We start from the raw sequence: 21,779 nt of genomic DNA on the forward strand, positions 1-21,779 counted from the left end.
CTCATATTTCCTCTCTCTCTCTCCCAGAGACAAAGGAAGAAATTACAGGAGATGGCTGCTGTTTTGTTTTAGAGATCCACAAATGTATCAAGAAAGTATTTAGAAAGGGAAATTATAAGGTTGTTATAGAAACTGGAAAATATGAGTTAAATATGAGAGAACATGAGGAGCTATTTTCAAATTGCTTTCGCACATGTTGTAATCCTGCAGTTCAACCACAGCTGAAAAATAAAACTGAATGCACAGCTTCCCTGGAGATTAGTAATATATTTAGTTAAGTTATGGTTCTCACTCTCATTCACGTTATTGTATCTTCACAAATTTTGCTGTTGGCAAACTACACTCACGTTAGTTCATTTGAAGACGTTCACACTCTTTTTTCCCCTTTTATGGTTGTGGAAAAATAAAGGTTTGGAATTGGAAACCACAACCACTGAGCTTTGTCATCATGGTGGCAAAAATAAACATCTGGTACTGTTTGTGCTTTCATAAAACACCCATTGTTGTTAAGAAATTGGAAAGAAAAAACAAAACCAAAAGCCTTGTTGACCCATACATCTAACACAATCCCCCCACCAGTGTACAAATATGTTTTTTTTGGAGGACAGTGTACTAATATTATTATAATAATCCACATCAAGTCATACATCAAGTCATCAATCAGTTCCAGGTCTCTATTTTTTCTATATAATAATAAAAGTGTGCAAACAAAATGTATTTCATGCAAACTGGATTACATTTGGTTAGATTTTTGCAGCCTGGTATATGTGAAAGGTTAGCAGAAACATTTATTTTATTTATATGCGTTGTGTTTTTTATTTTTCATAACATGATCAAGTTAACACACCTAGAGCACCAAAATAAAAATGTAAAAGTTTTTGTCATGGGTTTCAATGAGCACATTTTTGTGCATAGGTGTGTTAGTGTGAGTGTTTTACTTCACGTTACACACACACACATATATTTGTAAAAATATGCATGAAAAAAGGATAAAATATTGTAGAAATTAAAAATGTGTCCAGGTGTGTTTAAGGGTTAAAATGTTGGAAAGAGGGGGTGAAATAGTGACAGCAAGTTATATTATATATTCTTTTATTAAATGTAATTTCTGATCTTCTGCTTCAGTCTCAATGATGCTGGAAAATGATAAAGTAAAGTTGTACAGTGTAAGTAGTTATGACAGTTTAATTATACATAATGAGAAAACAAGTGTTAGGTTAATTACCCACTTCAGGCTTCAGGTACCACCAGATTCATGTGTTTAGCATCTAAGAAAAAACAGACTTCCTCTCTCATGTGACTTGGCAACCCATTTGTGGCAAATCCAGTTGCACAGATGATTATATATTATTAGGGTTAGGGTTAGGGTTAGTATGTTGTTTCCACTGTCCAGTTTTAGTAATTTTAACCTAAAAAAAGGAGGTGAAATGTGTTTTGGACAACGACGACCTGGATGAATGAGAATCGACACAGATAAATTGGGTGTTCTGGGAAAACATGGGGCCGCACTGTACTTCCAAACAAGTCAGGATAATGAGGAAGCAGTTAAATCGTCATTAAAACAGCTGAAAAAAGAATAACTAACTACATAGTTATTTCCTTACCTGTGTCACAATAACAGCCACAACAATAATAATAACCATAATGAGAGATGGTCACAAGACTATGATAATCACATACAGTATAAGTGGAGAATGTCTAAAAGCAGCTGCGAATTATTCATTTTGATGGTCTTATTACTCTGATTTGACAGTATGAGGGTTATTGCAATACAATAAAACTTATTTTATTTTATCTCACACCAGGTCTTTCAGGCCTGACTTTGTGTTGGTGCGTCAGCACGCCTTCAGCATGACCCAGAACGAGGACTTCAGGAACCTGATCATCGGTCTGCAGTACGCCGGCATCCCCTCGGTCAACTCTCTGGACTCCATCTACAATCTATGTGACAAACCTTGGGCTGTAAGCAGAGTTTTCAGCTCGACTAATGAACAAAATGCTAAAATCCACACAGTGTTCTGTTGTGACTGGGGCATGCAGGGGATGTGTGGAACAATGTTTTTAATGGTTTTAAAGATCGTTTGGAGCATCGTTGTAATATGCTATGAAAACCTTACAAGCATACATGCATACAAGCACAATTAAAACACAGTAACATTAATATTATTATACATACACTAAAGAAAACACCACTCAGTAGCAGTGTCAATACACACCCAATTCTTTAATAGCTTATTACATGGTCTAAAGCAGGGGTCACCAACCTTTTTGAGACTGAGAGCTACCTGAAGGGTAGAGAATAATATGGAGGGCTACCATATTAACATTTTATGCAATTTACCATTTAAATGATGAATATTATGCATTCAATTGCATACACAATAATTCCAGTGCTTAATCCTAACGATTATCACAGCTTTTATACATGATATCAATGATATTTTACTGAGTGATCATATGGATACATGCAGTTATCCTATGAAAACAAAACATGCACAATTTTTGTTTTATTAAACTGTCTCTCTCGGTCAGTCTATCACACACAAACACACATACTCCGTCTCAGTCAGGTCAAATCTTTATCAGCCATTAAAACTGTGCTGGCAGCTTATTGGCCACTGATCTAAATCATGTTACGTTCATTCTGTCGCCTTGATTCACCAGCAGTAAATTTATTTTTTTGTCTCTCTGCGTGTTCTTTTCTGCAGTTTTCTCAGCTGATCAATAATCAGAAGAGGCTTGGCTCAGATAAGTTCCCTCTCATTGATCAGACTTTCTACCCCAACTACAAAGACATGGTGAGAATATTTTCATTTTTGTTTTCACACAGCAGAGTATACATGTCAGATGTTCAGCAACACAGAATATGCTGTTGTACTGTATATTCAGTAGTTTTGCTATTTTTTCTCTTGGCAAGTTAGTTTCCAGTGTGGTGTTTGTGATAAAATAAGAAATTCTTATCTATTCTATTCTCATATTTCAATGTCTCAAATGCCCTGAGGTATTTTAACACAACAGTGCTACCAAAATAACTATTGAAATTAGGTTGGCATTAATATTTTGAGAAATATAATTTGTCCTCTTTGTCAATAAATGAAAAGAAATAAGAGTCGGTGACACTCCTCATCCCGTTGAGACATTTTATATACAATATTTTTTGGTACATGGAAATAGAAAACTCTATTTAGACAGAAACAGAGACATAAATACAAACCCAAACAATTTGCTCAATATAAAAAAAAAAAAAAATGAAATAGAAATGAAATAGTTTGATAGCACTTTACTAAAGCCATACAGTTTTAACACATTATGATCAGATCAGTCATGGAATGTTTGGAAAAACACAATCACAAAACTATTTTATCATTGATTATGACCCAATATGTAATTTGACATACTGGCCAATGCACGAAAAATAAATAATGCATTTTAATCTGTATGACTTTAACAAAGTCATTCATCAAGAAGACAGGGATCAATTCAGATTTGGGGTCGTTACGTTCCTTTTTTTTTAATCATTATATTCAATAACGGTGATTAAAATAGCACTTAAATCCAGGGATGCAAACTTGTGACGTGGACGAAAAAAAGTGTCGGGGGGAGGGACAGAGGATGGAGAGAACAACTGATGCGTTTGCTGCTCTTTACAGCTGCTGCAACTGCTGTTCGATTATATTAAAACACAGAGCTCGTGTAGAATATAACGACTTCTAACAGGAAAAACTGGCACACGGTCGTTCCGATACAACTACAGTGTTCCTTCTGGAGCGACATAATGTGGTTGCTGTAGCAAGCGTTCATTTAAACTACATCAAAAGTGATGTCTCTCTGTAGCTAAAGTGGCTCAACTTCACAAGCATGTGCAATTACACTGTTAACACTGATTACACTATTAGCATTGGTTATAACGTTTCAGCAGTTAAAGAAAAATGAAATAATCTGTGGTTAACGGGGAGAGTTTGTGTTGTAAAAGTATTACTTCCTTGTCTCTTATTAGCCGTACATTAATGTTTGTGTTCAGTGTTTACTGCTGTGTCAGCAAAACTAGAATAAACAACCATGTGGTGCAATTTGAGGTTGTTAAGTACAATCTTTTTGCAACTGGAGGAATTTTTTAATGTGAGTTGTGTCTATTATGCCCCCCTAGTCGTTTGCATCCCTGTCAGTCATTAATTACAGGTCATTTATGAAGAGTTATCTCTCTTTGTTTGTTATAGTCTGGTGCCAATGTTTCTACTATCTGCTGTGGGACTTAAACCACTTCCTGTTGTTCTTAGGAAGCAAAAAGAGTGAATTGAACCTTGTCCTGTTACATCATTTGTTTTTAAAGGGACTTCTACGTACAGATGGCAGTGCTGTTGTTGTTGTTGTTGTTGTTAAAGGTCTGGATTAGATTTTCTTTTTTGCACATGAAGGGAACTAAACATCACTAGATAAAAAAAATTATATACCATAAGACAAAATCTACTTTGCTTTTTAAATGTTTAATCTCACTAAAGTACAATATTTACAGTTTCAGATATTCAAGAACTCAAACTACTGTGATTTTTTTTTTAGGACAAGCATTATGGTCAGGGGAATTTACATTGTTGCCCTGTCTATGTACATGTACAGAGCAGTTTCATTTGCATTGAACAGTTATTTGATGATAAAAATGCCAGTGCTGCAGTCTCCCTGCATAATCTATGCAGATACGATTTGTAAAGATGTAATGTATGGGGTTTTTATACAGTAATTGTCCAACTTCCTTACATTCTTTCAGTGAAGGTAGAGCCTAAAGTGCTACATAACGTTTTGTAAGCCATGCAAAGAAAAAATTAGGTTCTCAATTTTTACTGACAGACCCTCGGAGACGAGACATTTATTTATTAATCAGCAGTGGATGGTCTTATTGTTTTTCTGTGGCAAACAGCAAGGGAAATGAACTGTGTGTAAGAGCGAGGAAGTGACTCAGAGGACTGCTGAAAACGTGTCCTAGCCTTGTTGTAGAATCCACCTGGCCTCTGCTAAAAGAGGCTCAGTGGTGATTTAAACTCCCTTTGAATGTAAAATAAATCAGCCAATTTTGTTTAATTGAAGACATTACATCTGAGTTACAGGGAAGCCGTTGCTGGGGTCAAATGTGTAGGTCAGGGATCAGTTATGTCCAGGAAGTCTTTCTCAGGTGGAGGTCCACCCCGGTACCAGCTACAGGTCGTGTCAGAGCGTCGGATGCAGGCGTACTGCCGAGCCTGCTCCCCGTTAAGGCTGTTATCCAACAGCCAGTCAGTCCACAAGCACTCGTTGTCTCCTGTGGATGCACACGGCACTGTGTAACACGTGTTGATCTGAGGAGAGAAGAGTATTTGGTTTATTCTCTTACTCGTTCGCACATCTTATTATTTAATTCCAAAATCGGCCTCCTGTGAGCCGTGACAAGGAGTTGGAGCTGGTGTGAACATCAGAAGACACTTAATCTGTCTCAGAGCAAGAGTTTCGAGATGGTGAGAAGACCTTTGTGCTTCAGCGGCTCGGCTACTTTGTTCCGCATGTGGATTTTCCAAGACTGATTGGCGAAAAGGGAGGAGAAATAAATATGTATGAAGAAGTGTATAAAAAAAAAAGATGAAACGGTCCTTACTCACCCTGCATTCGCAGCCCATCTGGTATCTGTAGTTGAGATTCTTTTTCTGCGACAGTGATAAGTTGTCCCACGATTCGACCAAGTCACATTGGCCAATAGAAATCCTCCCATCGCTCCACATGCTCCCTGATTTGAGACAACAAAGCATTATACAAATCTTAGGGACTAGAATTTTGGTTCAGTTGTCAATTACATGAGAAGATAGCTGGTATGTCTTGCGTTTTTGTATAGATTTAAATAAAAGGTGCAGTAGAACACCAACAGGAAGTGAAGCTGTTCCTTTAAATAAGCCTTTGAGGTGAAGCGTCCTGTACCTGCCTCTAAACAGCCTCTTTTGTTGGACGATCTGTTACATAACTATACCTGAAAGAAGATACCCTGCTTTATTGTTGGAGTCCAGTTTGACTCCACACAGTGAGGAGAAGACTGGAGTGTACACATACTGGATGTCCTTGGCCTTGTCGAAACCTTTGAACATCTGAAAAACCAAGAAATACACAGACAAATAAGTGCAGAGTTGAGTTGCAAGAAAAAGAGAAAATATATCAAGGTATACAGTAATGTGGCAGCAATGTAGCCTTGAGTAACGATTGGACTAGAACAACTTTTATGAGACTTTTAATGCCGCAAGTCATAAACTGATATTAAATTAACTCCCAAATGTAGAAATGTAATTGGTTTAAGTTCAGGTCGAGGTTTTTGTCTGTGTTTGAATGCTCTCATCCATCCAACATGATTTTGGATATTTCCGAAGTTGAATCCATTACTTGTCGAGTCATATGTCATTCAGGCAAAACCCTGCATATTTACTGCTGTGCACACACACGCACAACACAGCCTAAACACAAAAGAGTGATGTATGACTACACCGGCGTCTACTGCTGTCCTGAGATCCCACCTTGATCATTTTGATTTCATACTGGATCATCTTCATGTAAGGTGAGGAGCTGTTGCTAGGTGACACAATCTTCTCTCCAGAGATCTTTGCCCTGATCACTGCCAAAAAAAACAACATAGAAGAAGGTAGCATTAAAATTGATTGATATAACAAGTGTAAAGCAAGCGGCGAGACAAGATAGGAAGGTAAATTACACCCCAGAGACAATAGAGAACATTCTGATTTATGGTTACTGGCAGGTTTTATCTTCTCCCTAGTTCCTAACAAAGGTAGACAGATAGATAGATAGATAGATAGATAGATAGATAGATAGATAGATAGATAGACAGATAGATAGATAGATAGATAGATAGATAGATAGATAGATAGATAGACAGATAGATAGATAGATACATAGATAGATAGATACATGGATAGATGACCAATAGATTAGCAGCTCCTCTCACTAGTGATACAGGATGTGTCCCCTCTCCTCTCGGTGAAATCAAAACCCACATGGAATGACAAGTAGCTCTCTGCTAACACACTCCCATTAACTGAACAAACACACACACATACATGCAGGACATTGCATTGAATTCCATTCCAGGCGAAACAAAAACAACCCATTATCCCTAACCCTTAACCACAACCGGTTAATGCCTAACCCTGACCATAACCTTAACCACACGTCCCATCTTCGCCATGACTTTAACCAGAGCCTCAAAATTGATCTTCTCTGGTCAACTGATACAGACAAGGCCAGTGTTCATTGCAGAGAATCTCCTACTGAGGTAACAAATACAAGTACACACACACAAACACACACGTGACATGCCCGCTTACTAAAGCCAAGCCAAAGTGATCATCACAAAATTTTATCCCACACTGTAAATCAAGTACAAGGGTAAAACTACCGGGTAATTGGTCTGTGGTTCTCAACAGGATGGCAAGTCTCCTTAAGAGATTCATGATCATCAAAATATTACTGACTTTATAGTATTTTTATTTATCCAGGCCACAGAATAATATGTCCACACAGAGCTAAATCAAACATTATTATTATCATCTGTTTTTATTCCATATACTCCGCTGCAGCTGAATAAATCGGCCATAATAAGATCACTGGTATCGCTGCCTTTCAGCTTCAGTCACACAGCTGCATTAATACTCTAAACAGCAAAGTATTACACAACATACTGTACTTATGAAGTCAGGGTAACTATGGAAATGACGAAATATTACCACATTATAAGCCACATAAGGAATATTATTCTAATCTCTACATCCTGTCTTGTCATTTCCTTTCTTGCAAGACGAAGAAACACGGACAGAGAAACAGTAGAGAGACAGATATTTTGCTTGTGACCTTGTTGCCATGAAAGAAAAAGAGTAAAGCTACAGGATTAATGAGAGGGAGAGAACGTGTGACCTGGCACCCCCTCCTCTTCTAACCCACTCACCCTCTCATACAGCTAAGAAAACCACCCCCTTGTTTTTGCTCCCCACTCATCACATAACTACACCACGGTTTTGTGTGCTGGTAAGAGGAGGAGGAGCTCAGTGTGGTCTGTGAAATTGGTTCAGGAGGAAAAAGAAGAGACTTTTTTTTTTTTTCTCTCCAGTTTGTTTGTTGAACACACCATACGAGGGAAAGGCAGTGCTACAAATAAAAGAAAGTGAATGTGGATGAATAAGGCATGGTTTACTTCATCATAAAAGCAAAAGCATACAATAGCATAAATACAGTGTACACTGTAATGTAGCTAGTGAGTAGTTCTATAATACTTTGTGTATTTTACTATTACGTCTGACCTCTGAAGGACACATCTGCCTATAAACAACACACATGTAGGTGTGATGTGGAAATTTCATGCAAAAAGAATTAATGCTTTCTTTGATTCATTCGTAGGATAAAAAAAAGGCATGGTTGAATTTGTACAGGGCTTTGCTTAAGTACAATTTTTAATTATTTTTACTATTTTTTTAGGTGCCATTTTGTGTTTTTTCACTTACATTTTTTTCACAGCTGCAGTTTGAAGTACACTGCCGACTGAGTTACACTTCAAAAACTAATTTAAAAAAAGTATTAGCCCCTTATCATCAATAAAACAATAAGCTCATTTAGTTTCAACACCAGTAGTAATTCTGCTAATACATTACTAGGTTTTTTTTATACCATACAATTATTCACTTTCTTTTAAGTCTATTGCCTCTCTTTTTTTAGTCAGAGCCTCCTGCTTTCACTTTTTTGGTGCTAAACTAAACTCACATGAACTGGCTTCACGATTTTTCCAATCATGTTATTGCTCCCTTTGCTTACATGTCAGTATTTTGGTGTGCATGTCATGTGACGAGATGAAACGTATGTCTCTTAGTAGATTACGTTAAATTAGCTGAGCCATTCGGGTGACCTGTTAATAATAAGTGATGTGCCGATGGTTAAACAGTACTCAGTGTTGGGATTAAATAGTATCACTGCAACCTGTAAGAGAGCAACATAACAGAGGTTGCTGTAGCCAACTAGCCAAGTATGGAATTGTCTTTTTCATTATTGAATCATTTATTAATGCAAACTTTGAACCTGGAAAAGCTCTGAATGATAACTGTGTATAGGTTTTGGACAAGTGCACTTTGGATGACATTTTGGTTCCATGTTACAACTGAGTCAGATTCTCACAAATGTTTACCCCCAACATAGTAGACATCTTTTTGAACTGATCAGGTTCATTTACCTACTCACTTCCAGTGCTGCATCTGTGCAACAAACGGGAATCAAGACAGGCATGTCCGCACAGCCGAAGTGACCGTACATGTGCCTCGCAGCTCCATAACCAAAGAAATATTGCAAACTTGTACCATGAGAACTGATGTAGTAAGTAACTTCCCCCCTCCCAGATGAATCGGCACCCTTGTCATGCTCACAAAGCTGGACTGTCAGCGGGCTTTCACACTGATATTGTTAGTATGCAGCCCATTAGACCAAGCCTATAGACATGGAAATGAAGTAGGAAGACCGAGGGAAAGAAAGAGAGAGATGGATTAGACTGTGTTGGCATGGCCTGGCCTCTGTCCAGCACACATGCACGCACTCACACACAATCTGAAATACGCGCCCGCGGCGAGGGAATCGTCCAAGGTCTGTCCAGATGGGATATTACTCAGATGTACAGCTTTATTCAAGCGACTCAACAACTCTGACAACACTGTCAGGTCAACGAGAGGCCACCACCAGTCAATAAGACAGCCGGGACGAGATTCGTTCATTGAAAAAAGACATTTGAAATGTTGCGTCTTACCAGCAACGGGACGACTGATTTGCTGTTTAAAACTTTACTCAAACATTCAAACTTCTGATGATTTTTACAGGAGTTTATATTGACATTATATACGAGTGTTTTCCTAAAGGAAACTGTCAGCAGCTCTTGGGTTATTGGTTTTACACAGAGGTAAACAAAATACAGTTTGTCTCTTCTAACCAAGCATAAGTGATTTTGTTGTCGAAATCAGTCAGAAGCATAACTTGTTGTACCTCATTTAAATTAGAGTAGAACTAGCTGTTGTGTTAACTTTAGTATCGTATGACATTGGACAATTTAAGATCACTTATTTAGTTTTGACATACACTTGTTTGGATGCGTACTTGGACGTGAAACAGCGGATATGACGGTCATGAGATGTCTGCTTTACTGTGTTACAAAAGGAAAGTCTTTGAGTATGAGGACAAATAATAACTATGGTCTCAGATTTTTAATTTTATCCCACTTGTCTTTGGAAGTTATTAACCATTCGTGCTCACGTGGCATGGATCTGTGCCGCACGCGCACCCTTGGTAAATTGTTGTAGGAATAATACACAAGTCCCTATATGGACATCCTAGGGGGCGTGTGAGTGTTTATAGGTCACACCTTCAGGCTTTGCAAAATGCGTTTTTTTTATGTGTTGTTGAGTCAAAGTTATGATTCATTTTATATTGCATATTTTTGGGATTAGTGTTAATTGTGTTTTGTTTGTTTTTGTTCATAAAGCAAATTTTCCAAATTCAATCCAATGTTAAAACAATTTTGGCTAATTTTGTGTAGGTGTGTTTACATATTTGGTGAAAAACACATAGATTGTGCTGAAAAAACATGCTAAATAAATGCAAATTAATTTATTACATTATTTTTACTCTATATAAATTACACATATTGGTCTTTAACGTATGCATTTCTGGAGGTTAAAGAAGGCCTCATATATGGTGTCTGTTGTCATTATTACAACCTCACTGTCACTTGTTCTAATCCAAGCTCTAATCCAGAGATTGACTGATCTGCTGTGTCTCGTTGCTGTATAAATGATGGTGTCATAATAGTTGTTCAGTAGAGACCAGTACGTCTAATTTATTTGCAATGAAACTCATTCTCGCTCTCCGAAAATCTCATTGAAGAAAATAGAATAATCAAACTTGCATCTCATTCATGAGACTGAGCATGTGATACTGTCCTAAAAAACATTGCCCTAAATAGGCCGTTGTGTTCCCATAACCCAGATCTAACTGGGGTAATGGAGGTTTTGAAAAACAGGTCTCAGCTTCCATTTTTTTTCTTTTTTCTTTTAAGCCACATGCCACAAAGCATGTTGAAGGAGCGGATGCTCTCGAAAAAATCCCAAGTGAGACGAAGACCAATTCGAAAATGAGACTTAAATCAAAGCAATTTCTTCTTTTTACGCCGTCCCTCGCTTGCACTCTCCCCCTGCTGGAGTGTAACCTTTGACAGGACCACATACACCAGCTTTCCACAGTCTGGAGCCAAGTGCTCAAAGTCAGAGCAGAGTGTTGGTTTTGGCCTGTGCTTAGACAAGAAAGAAGTGGATGATGGGGGGGACGGGAGGGGGGACGGGACGGTCAGACAGAGAGACAGACAGACAGCCGGACACACAGACAGATAGAAAGCAGGCCACTTTTGTTTTTAGTTTGTTTTTATATGCAAGACATTGCCTATTTTATAAATAAGAAAACTAAAGTGTAAGATAAAGAAGTGAGCACCAAGGTTATGTGTGCTTTTGGTCTTTTTAACTGTATTATTAATAAAAAAAAAAAACTCATCAATGATCCAGTCCTTTTACTGTTTAATATGCTTTGATTGTTTATTTTGCATTCTATTGATACTTTCTATTCATATCATTTGAAAGAAATCCACAATAATTATTCAACCAATAATTCGATCAATAGGTTTACTTTGTAATATTTTTACATTCACAGTCTGAAGGACCTGAATTATTATATTTTTAACTTTTACCCGAGTCAGCCCCAAGATATTATTACATCCTGTTAATAACTTACCTATTTCGGCGCTGCAGAATAACTGCTGTGGGTGTGCTGGGTGGCAGCTACATCCCTCTACTGCTTCTTCTAATCCTGCACCAAGCAGAAGAAGCACCCAGAGCCCCAGACACGCACTCCACTCCCGGGACATGGCCATAACAAGTCTGGCTGCCTCTGACCAGCTTCACTGCTCGATGAATTCTCAGCAGCCTCTTCTGGTCCCGTTAAGTTCCCGTTAAGGGGGTGGGAGGAGAGTTGCAGATGAGACGGTAGAGTTGAAGTAGTAAGATGACCTCTGTTGAACTGAAAGGCAGCTGTGGATAGAAATGTTTTTTTTAATGACATGAAAATACTCGTCTGAATTCAAGCTGGAGGAAATAACATGAAGATTAGGCTGCTGCCATTCCCTCCCCTCTCTCTCTCTCTCTCTGTCTCTCTCTCTGTCTCTGTCTCTCTCTCTCTCTCTGACAACACACAGAGAAACTTACAATAGTTGGATCCCCTCTCACTCTGGTCTTGAATGCTGAGAGGGTCGCACACAGGGAGCCTGTTATGTACTCAACAATTTAGGGACAGCCTCCTTGAACACAGGAAAGAAAACTACACATCCTTTGCCTCCTCTGCTGCCCTTTTATGATGTTCTCTCTCCCTCTCTCTCTCTCCGTCTAGAGGGTTAGGTTAGGTTAGATTAGGTTAGCTGAGGTCTGCTCAGACTGTCGGCTCGTTTAAATCAGACCTGAAAACGTTATTATTTAAATTCTTAAATAATCATCTTACTTACCAATTCATTCTTGTCTTGTAATGTCTTGCTTTTATTCTGTGATTTTCCGAATGTATTTCCTAGCCTTTGTAAAGCACGTTGAGTTGCCCTGTGTATGAATAGTGCTATATAAATAAAAACTTGTCTTGCCTTAGGTTAGACTTTATTGTCCACAATGCGGAAAATAGTCCTTGGTGCCACCTAAATAAAAACAAAACAGGATTATTATTACAAACATCTATTTAAAAGAAAGACAGGCATTTCAAATTCACTTTATCCGTTCTGTTAACAATTTAACAAGGATTTCTAGTGTTGGTTCCAAACCACCACATAAAAGGCCACAGTGCTCTTTACGAGATTCTTTTACACATAACAAAAATGTTCTTGCGTGGTATAAAGTGTACATTATTTTGTGTTATCTGTAAATTCAAGATACATTTCTATCTGTTCACATCTGTTTGTTTATCTCCAGCACACTTGCCTGACAGCTGTTTTTAAGGGACATTACATATTTTGCGTTCTCTCCTTCCTGTAGAAGATCCATATCTGCAAATTTAAATGAACTAAATATTACATTTTGGATTCTAAATTTCTTTACATGCAAATGTAGCACTGGTTCAAGACAACACTTCATAAATAATGGCGAATAAAACAATCTACACATTCTTTCTGTGAAGAAATGCAGGTAAACATGGGTAAAGATTGATTTTGTGTTTATACTTGTCGTCATTACTTATGAATTATTCTGTTTCGTTTCAGATTACAACACCGAGCTTCCCAGTGGTGGTGAAGATTGGACATGCTCACTCTGGAATGGGAAAGGTAATTTAATGACTTTATTCACAATAAATGCCACGCTTGACCTGGAACAGTTGCGGAGCCTACTTTAACATTCAGTAAATAGTGTTTTGTTCTCTACTATTCCTCTGCAGGTCAAAGTGGACAATATAAATGATTTCCAGGACATTGCAAGTGTGGTCGCCATCACCAAGACCTACTGCACCACAGAGCCATTTATAGACGCCAAGTACGACATCAGGGTCCAGAAGATCGGCACTGACTACAAAGCATACATGTAAGTGTGTTCTCGGTTGTTAGCAGCTCGGTTCAGGGAACATTATTTTTGTCATTTATTGCATCATGTTCATTTCTGTACTCAACTGTATGCACATATAAAAGTATCAGTAGGCATAGGAACAGTAATGTGTTAATAATCTCTTATAGATATTTATGCTTTTTATTGTGTGTAAATGTGCATTTGTTTTGTGTTGTTCTTGTTGGAGTTGAGCTGAAAGGTTGTCCAGCTCTGTCTCTGCAGATAATTTGAAAGCTAATTCATTCATTCATCGTCTACCGCTTTATTCTCCAGTCCCAGCTGACATCGGGGCAAAAGGCGGCATCGATCACCAGTCCATCGCAGAGCCACACAGAGACAAACAATTATTCCCTCTCACATTCACATCTACAGCCAATTTAGTGTCCAATTTAGTTCTGCATGTCTTTGAACCTGGTTCTTTTTTCTGCATAGGCTACACCGCTAAGCACTACGCCAACCGTGTGGCCTCATTTGAAAGTTGTCTCCAATAATTCAATGTGCAATTTCCTCTTGTTTCCTAGGCGAACATCAATCTCCGGTAATTGGAAGAGCAACACGGGATCTGCCATGTTGGAGCAAGTAGCCATGACTGACAAGTGAGCGATGATTCCTCGTTAGAGACGCTCCGGCTGCCCTGGTGTCACGTATTATTTTGTGATGTCACAGTTGCAGATTTATTCACTCAAATTAGTAAAAACACAGAGGGTTTTTTTTTTTTGTGGGCTGACGACACATTGAACAATTTGTAAACATGGAAAGAAAGGGGAATTCATTTCAGCGACTACAGGGTTGAAATCTAAAATATAAATTGTTTTTCCATTCATTCATTTTGCGACCTGTCACAGGAGCTGTAATCATGAACATCAACATGGGGAATTAGCATCAATTACTGAGCTACCAATTATGTATCACAGCTTCTTTTAATGATACATGCTACACCTCTGCTTTCTCTGCTAGAACAGGTCCACAGAACAGCTGGAACACACAGTGTACATGCAGTTTGAAAAATAAGACCTATAACACCTAATAACACCTCCTACAGGTTTAAGTGTCATATACTGTTTGATGAATGATGCGTCTGTGGAGAAAAGTACACTTGTTCTTCAGCTTTTTCCAGTGAACAGTTTAGGATTGCTATTTGGGCCCAGTGCAGTGCTCTATCATCATGTTTCCCTTTCCTTGTGACAGGTATAAGCTGTGGGTCGATACCTGTTCAGAGATCTTCGGAGGGCTGGACATCTGTGCCATTAAAGCCATCTGCGGCAAGGACGGTAACGACTACGTTACTGAGGTGAGAACAACTCACACTGTGTAAAAGAAAATGACCAAACACTGTGCATATGCCACGCTGTCTGATAATGTCTGCATTTACTGCTGACATCAACTTGAAATGTATCTCGTGTAGCATCATTTGCACGGCTACATTTTTTTATCTGGGAATAAACCGATTCAATGGGCGTTTCTTAATGGGCGTCATCATATTTGTTGTATAAGAGTATTTGTCTGTGTCTACTCATTTTGAGCACACTGGATTCATGTTTATAGCCTCGAGTCTTGAATTCATGATGAAAGTGGATGTAAGGGGGGGAGGTAGGGGTGAGTAAGCAAGTAGAAGACTGCGTCAATACATTATCACTACGAACAATGACACAGCAGGATTTAAATGCAGACGCTATGACACAGAGCTGAATCTGAGGAGGCAGGTCATGAGTGGACATGTAGCATCATTATCTAGGGTCATAACTTGGTTGCAGCGACAGTAACTAGCGGCATTTCTTTTGGCGGTGAATAAGCAGGTTGAAATAGGCTCAGGCAAACAAAATGAATGGAATCCAAAAAGCCTGGTGATACTGCACACCTGATTAAATCAAACTTTAATTATCATACTCTATCTCACCTTATAATATTATTGACCTCTAATAATGACAGCATCGCAAATGGATTTAGAGCCTAGATTTTATAACCAAACAAAATAAAACCTTGACCGTGTTGATTGCTCACTTCTTATTCCGCCTGGCTGCTACAATGATAAGGCATTTTGAGAGTGAAATTAAAAAAGGATTTCTGTCAGTGTGTGTGTAAGTGAATGTGTCGTTCTATTACATTAGCCCTGTGAGATGAAGCAAAATATCAAAGCACTTACATGATGATTGGTTCTTACACGGTATTACAGCATTAGAAATGACAATCCGTCTAAATATATTCTTATCTTACCATTTATAGTTTGACAGCACCCCTCTTCTGTACGGAAAACCATTTCCATCCTTTAATATACTGCTGCTATGACAAACATATCAATCAAAACATCCAAATATCCTAATCTGCTGCTTGTGCCCTCTTTGTCCAGGTTGTGGGTTCATCTATGCAGTTAATCGGCGATCACCAGGCCGAGGACCGCCAGCTCATCTCTGAGGTGGTGCTCACTAAAATGAACCAGGCACTGGTCGCCCGGTCGTCCTCGGCTTCCCGCTCGCCCGCTCGCTCTCCTCAGAGTGGGAAAGCGACCACTGTGCAGCCTCAGCAGGTAAACGCTGAAAGCACGCTTGAGCGCATTGCCAAGCACAAACGTTTTTTTTTTGTGTTTATACTGGGGTCACTTCAAATTAATGGAAATAATAGCTCATGAATCACACGCTTCAATTCACCACGAGAACACAACATGCGCTATTTCTCCAAGCTGTGTTGCTTATTAAAAATTTAAGCTATTGATGCCAAGGGAGAAATGTTTTTGTTGTAACCTTTCACTGCTGCTTCTCGCACAAATCGAGTTTACTCATGATTTCCTTTCTACCCCCGTCTCTCTCTCTCTCTGTTTTTCTTTCTCCCTGTGTTTCCATCGTCTCGCTCTCTCTCTCTCTCCCAGAGTGCTGCCCTCAAGGAAGGAGTGGCAGATCCAAACAGGACCTCAGGCCAGCGCCCTCCGTCTCAAGGTTGTCTGAACCCTGCTCTCCATTGTAACACAAGTGCTGCTGTTGCAGCCACAAAGCATGTCTAGGAAACACTGAATCAGCCGTGGGCCAGTTCACTCTCAAAAGTCTGAACGTAAACCCTGGAATTTGAAACAGTAAATGCCTTTTGCATCAAACTGCCATTAATGAAAACATTCACTGGGATATTTTATTTTAAAGTTAGCAAGCATAATATGGTAGTTTTAAGTCCTATGTTGTTAGTAAACATAGTTTTATCCTGAGAGGCTTTATATTAGGGTTGCCAACGTCTTGATAAGAAAATAAGGAATATTTTGCACTTTAAACAAGTTCACTTTGACAGTTTCACTGTTTTGCAATAGTATTTCTGTCTATGTAACTTTGTAATCAAGCAAAAGAGTTTAAAAATCGATATAATAATTTGCAATCTGCTTTTTTTTTTGCCACCATTTTACCTTTACATCTCGCCGTGTCTCCGTTGCTACGATACACAGGACTCACAGTGAGTTGGACGACCACTTAAAAGTGCTGCCCACTTTCTGTTGGATAATAATGAATGACAGACAGAAGCAGGAGGTTATTTTTACATTACATTACATGTCATTTAGCAGACGCTTTCATCCAAAGCGACTTACAATGGAATCAAGTACAATTTGCCAGGGGTGGAATCGAACTTGCGACCATGATGTCTTTGGTACACAAGGTAGGGTCTTAACCACTGAGCCACTCCACCCCAATTTTCCCCCTCATACACATCGCAAAATCTTCATTAAGTCGCACTAATCGGTTATTTTTCTGTCATGGTTTTGCTCTAACTCGATTATCAATAATAAAGAACAATCCTTATTTTTTTACAGAACGGTTGGCAACCCTACGTTATATCCCAGACTGCCGTCATTGCTATTATAAACTTGATCCTTAAGCTGTCGTCTGAAGGAACACATTTTTGATATTTAGGGAAATGCTCTTCCTCATTTTCTTTTCAAGAGCGCAGATGAGAGGATTAGAGGATGAGAGGAGTGAAGTTATAGCGTCCGGTTACTGCCACCATAGCTATGATGAAACGGACGCTTAGACAGTCATCTGAAGGAAATTAGTTAGCGACACATGCGGACATTTTTCAATGTACTCATTTTCTTGTCAGGAGTTAGATGAGAGGAAAGAAGCTAACAGCTAAAGCCTTTTTAACACTCAATCACCCAGTGTGACTATCTGGAATTACCATTACGGATAAAATGTGACGTCATTTCGACTAGTCAAAACGATAATTACTGATCATTTACATGCACTTCAGGTTATACTCGTCGTTTTGATGAGTAAAAATGAAAGAAATGCAGATATATGTAACTGTAGTTTTCACTAGGAAGAATGATGTTGCAGTAGTGAATATCCTGTCTACCGATTAAATATTAAAACTGCTTGTCATATGCATCATGTAAACACACCAGTGTCATTCCGATCAGTGTTCATACAACTGTTCAGATCGGAAGTCAAGTTGCTTTTTCTCGTACAATTTCTGTGCGTTCGGACATCTCGGCACAAAAACATATTCCAATTAAATGCTTGATGCATTTATTTGCACATTATAATCACATTATTTCATTTTAACCTCCACGCAAACAGAGGAGTTGTCATTTCTAATCTGGATGCTTTAACTAATTACATTGAAGTAAATGCGCACATGTAAACAAAGCCACCTACAAAAGGTCACTTTTGGACAGAGGTAGACAAGCTGTTTCCAACAGTTTCCATTCTTTTGCAAAGTAGCAAGCTGTTGATTTTAGTATTGAACAGTTTCATTTCACCCGCCCATCTGACTTCTGGCAAGAAAATAAATAAGTCTAGTCCATTAAGAGGAAGGCAAAGCACTTTATCTGCAATCCTTAACTTTGTTGTTTGGAAACAATGCAGAGTGTCGCTGTGATATCAGACACGATATTACACGAGGATTAGCGCTGCATTAGTCTGCGGACAGCGATAGAAAAAGGTGTCTGCTGTACATTTTTAAGTGACCTTGTGTCTCATCACCGTTTGACTCGCAATCACAGCGCTTAAGCAGCATGCTGACTTTAACTAGAGCCATAGCTTAATTCATTCTGTGTGCCCCCAGAGCTGATTGTTGTGAAAACTACATGTGAAAAAAACGACTAAAAGCGCTTGTTAAACAGTGCTTAACACGGTGAACAAAGTAATTATTAGTGGAGTTTTTAGTGTGTGTGTTTGCATGTTTAGTGATCATGTTTTTTTTTTTTAATTTTGCATGTGTGTGTGTGTGTGTGTGTGTAGAAAAACCTGTGCTCCCTGTGGTGTTTTTGGTGTTTGTGCGGGTTGTCCCAGAAATGCCAGCTTTTTATGTTCTAAAGGAGAGGTGAATGGCTCGAGATGAACATGTGTGAAGATGCCGAAAATCAGAAGTATTATCTTTGAAATACGGCCTTTCATAGATAATAATTTAAAAATGAGCTTATGCATAAATGGATGTTGGTTTTTACGTTTATTCCATCTTAAACTTTCTCCTATTATTGTTGCTATTGTGGTAATTGAGTTTTGGCCAGTTAAGCTGGGTTTCTGTGGGCAATGCTTGGCTGTCTTTTTTTTAAAAAAAAAATTCTGTGTATCGTTGTGATGACAATTGGTGAAAGTTTTTTTTACTTCCTTCTGTCATGAAACAAAGCCTCATTTGCAAGATCTGAATGCTCTGTGAATGCGTCGCCTTTGGTTTCAAGTCAACTGTTTATAATTCTGTGTCACAGCTCCTGAGACAAAACAAAGTACAGTATCAAATACATATTTTCTTTATAAAAAAAAAAATCCCTTTCAACTGACGACCTGAAAGTTCTTTTAAGTAAAACTCTTTTTCTGTCTCACAAGATTGCTTATTTGCTTGGATCCAGAACAGCTAATGTAGTCAATAGAGATGTATTACAAAGATTTGATCCAGTCGATTGGCTTCGTAAGTGCCTCCTCAGGTGAAACAGTTGTCTGAGTATTTGTCAAATAATGACTCCAATCAGATTAAAACAAGGTTTTCTGTCCAAGCAAATATTTACTGTGTCACCCTTTACAAATTATGTTTGTACAAATGGTATTTTCTTTGATTTTTATGCATCGTGAGTTCCGACAAACGTTGAAAAAAATAACGTAAGACTTGTGGCCATTTAGCTGCCTGAAGTTAATGACTCTCTAAGAATGTATGGGATGAATTTTCATGATGAGTCTTGTAGCGTTGCAATGTGGCATGATCGTCTATATACAAATATCTACAATGAATCTACACTTTCTACACAGTCTTTATTATTAATCCTTTAAGGAAGAGGCTTTAAAACATCATTTACACAATCAACTCTAATGTGCAACCTGCAGCCAGGAAAGTGAATTATTATCCTTTGGAAACTCATCCCTGCTAGTCATTTTCTGCTCGGCATGTATAATCACTTGTTTGTTTTGTGCTGCATGATGAGTTGATTTGCCTGCCTGTGTTTTTAGTGTAACAGTATAATAGCAATGACAGTGTCTTTCAGTTGTGTCATCTCTCATGTTGTTGTTTACCGTTGATTGTCATCTCCTCCTCTTTTCCTCTCCACACCTCCTCCACACACCCTCTTAATGGTCACATAAGTCAGCGTGCACACAAGCAACTAACACTTGGGCTTTATTGACGAGTAACTGACTGTTTATCTGCTGCCCCCTGCTGGCCACACTGCACCACACACATTCAGAGCCTGCTTTGCTTCAGTCTTGTTCATGACAGATGAGTTGGTCGGGGATCGGGGGGGTTTATGAATGTGAGAGGTCATTATTTCAGTGGGCATGTTTAGCCTAAGCTCATTATCATGTTCTGCTTTGGTCTTTGGTGATATGTCTGGTTTTCTAACTGCTTCACTAAAACAACAGGTGCTGCTGAATTAATTTAACACAATAACAATATTTGTTTTATTCCTCTTTTGTAATTTTGCTTTGTTATTTTTTTTTTCTTGCCTCAGTGTGTTTGCACAGCGTTGTGATGATCTGTTCTAACCCCGTGTATCTCCGTCTCTCCGGTGCTCCAGTGAAATCAAAGAGCGTGGACCCGTCATCAGAGGCGGTTAAGAAAGTGTCTGAACCTGTACCAAAGCCCGATCAGGCCCAGAAACCTGGTCCAGGTCCAGCTCAGAAACCAGCTCAGACTCAGAAGCCCGGCCCGGTCCAAAAGTCTCAGTCAGTCACAAGACCTCCTGTGCCGAGGCCTCCCCCCATGACAAGAGCCCCATCTGTGGCAAAGTCCGCTCCAGATTCTTCCTCTTTCCCATCTCCAGCCAAAACTTCACCATCATCCCCAGCTAAAGTAGCAGCGGCTGTGGCAGCTCCAGGCTCTCCCTCAACCAAATCAGCAGCAGCTGCAGCCTCCACTCCAGCCCCAGTCGCTTCCTCCACCCAATCTCCTACAATAGAGCAGCCCAAGCCCCAGCCTCAAGGCTCCCCGTCACCAGCTCCTGGCAAACCCAAAGAGCTGCCCCCCAAACCCACACCACCTGCAAAGCCCATCCCACCTGTGCGCAGGAATTCAAAGCCTCACATCCAGCCAAAGCCACAAACCCCGCCTCCTCCCAAAGCTTCACCCAAACCCCAGCCAGATCCCCAAGCAGCCACTCAGGCCTCAGACGCTGCCTCAGCCTCTTCCTCAGCACAAGTTCAGTCCCCACCTCACGCCCAGTCTCCAGCTAAGGCTCAGCTCCAGGCCAAGAACCCCGAGTCTGACGCAGCTGAAGCAGCTGCCGCTCCCGCTGAGGTCCCTGCTGAGGCCCCTGCTGAGGCCCCCGCTGCTGTGGAAGAACAGCCAGCTTCAGGGCAAAAGACCCATCCTCTGCTGAAGTAAGAGCCATTTTATCAACACACTGTTGATAATGCAAAGGCGTGCAGTTCAGTGGGCCATAATTAAATGTTTAGGATGCAGAACCAGAACATGATGCATTACATTTGTTCTGATAGTGAAGTTGGTAACTAATTGAAATGAAGTTTCTCAAGGACTGTTGCATAAATATTGCGTGTGTGACCTCTTACACATTTCCCTGTGTGTCTTTGCTCCTCACCAAGCTCCTCGGTCACTTTATTAATATTCATATACCGCTCTTTTCCCCCTACCCCTATACCTCCTTTATCTCCTCACTCCTTCCCCTCCATTGTACTTCCTCCTCCCTTTTTTTCATCT

At 39.4% G+C, this 21,779-nt stretch overlaps 2 protein-coding genes across 2 annotated transcripts in view; one reads left to right on the forward strand and one right to left on the reverse strand.

Moving 5' to 3' along the window:
* The window catches only part of syn2b (synapsin IIb), a 59,853-nt gene that overhangs the window by 35,551 nt on the left and 2,523 nt on the right, over nt 1-21,779 (forward strand). Inside the window, exons 4-12 of the mRNA XM_044023790.1 lie at nt 1,806-1,962; nt 2,709-2,798; nt 13,328-13,390; nt 13,501-13,643; nt 14,186-14,260; nt 14,853-14,955; nt 16,012-16,188; nt 16,528-16,594; nt 20,641-21,442. Coding sequence (XP_043879725.1) covers nt 1,806-1,962; nt 2,709-2,798; nt 13,328-13,390; nt 13,501-13,643; nt 14,186-14,260; nt 14,853-14,955; nt 16,012-16,188; nt 16,528-16,594; nt 20,641-21,442 — 1,677 coding nt within the window. The remainder of the gene's footprint in view (nt 1-1,805; nt 1,963-2,708; nt 2,799-13,327; nt 13,391-13,500; nt 13,644-14,185; nt 14,261-14,852; nt 14,956-16,011; nt 16,189-16,527; nt 16,595-20,640; nt 21,443-21,779) is intronic.
* On the reverse strand, nt 4,134-12,455 carry LOC122768094 (metalloproteinase inhibitor 4-like). The gene is made up of 6 exons (XM_044023791.1): nt 12,297-12,455; nt 11,827-12,122; nt 6,522-6,619; nt 5,987-6,101; nt 5,625-5,749; nt 4,134-5,327 (listed from the first exon to the last, which is right to left on the reverse strand). Exons 2-6 carry the CDS (start codon nt 11,963-11,965, stop codon nt 5,130-5,132), a joined length of 675 nt encoding a protein of 224 aa, XP_043879726.1. The 5' UTR covers nt 11,966-12,122; nt 12,297-12,455; the 3' UTR covers nt 4,134-5,129.

Source organism: Solea senegalensis, linkage group LG4 (genome assembly GCF_019176455.1).
Source record: "Solea senegalensis isolate Sse05_10M linkage group LG4, IFAPA_SoseM_1, whole genome shotgun sequence".
Taxonomy (NCBI): Eukaryota; Metazoa; Chordata; class Actinopteri; order Pleuronectiformes; family Soleidae; genus Solea; species Solea senegalensis.

Coding starts and splice junctions, on each gene's coding strand:
- LOC122768094 (XM_044023791.1), bottom strand. CDS start 11,965: ATGGCCATGTCCCGGGAGTGGAGTGCGTGTCTGGGGCTCTGGGTGCTT. Junction 6,102..6,521: donor ATGAAATCAAAATGATCAAG/GTGGGATCTCAG, acceptor TTGGTTTTTCAG/ATGTTCAAAGGTTTCGACAA. Junction 5,750..5,986: donor AGCAGGGTATCTTCTTTCAG/GTATAGTTATGT, acceptor GTCTCAAATCAG/GGAGCATGTGGAGCGATGGG.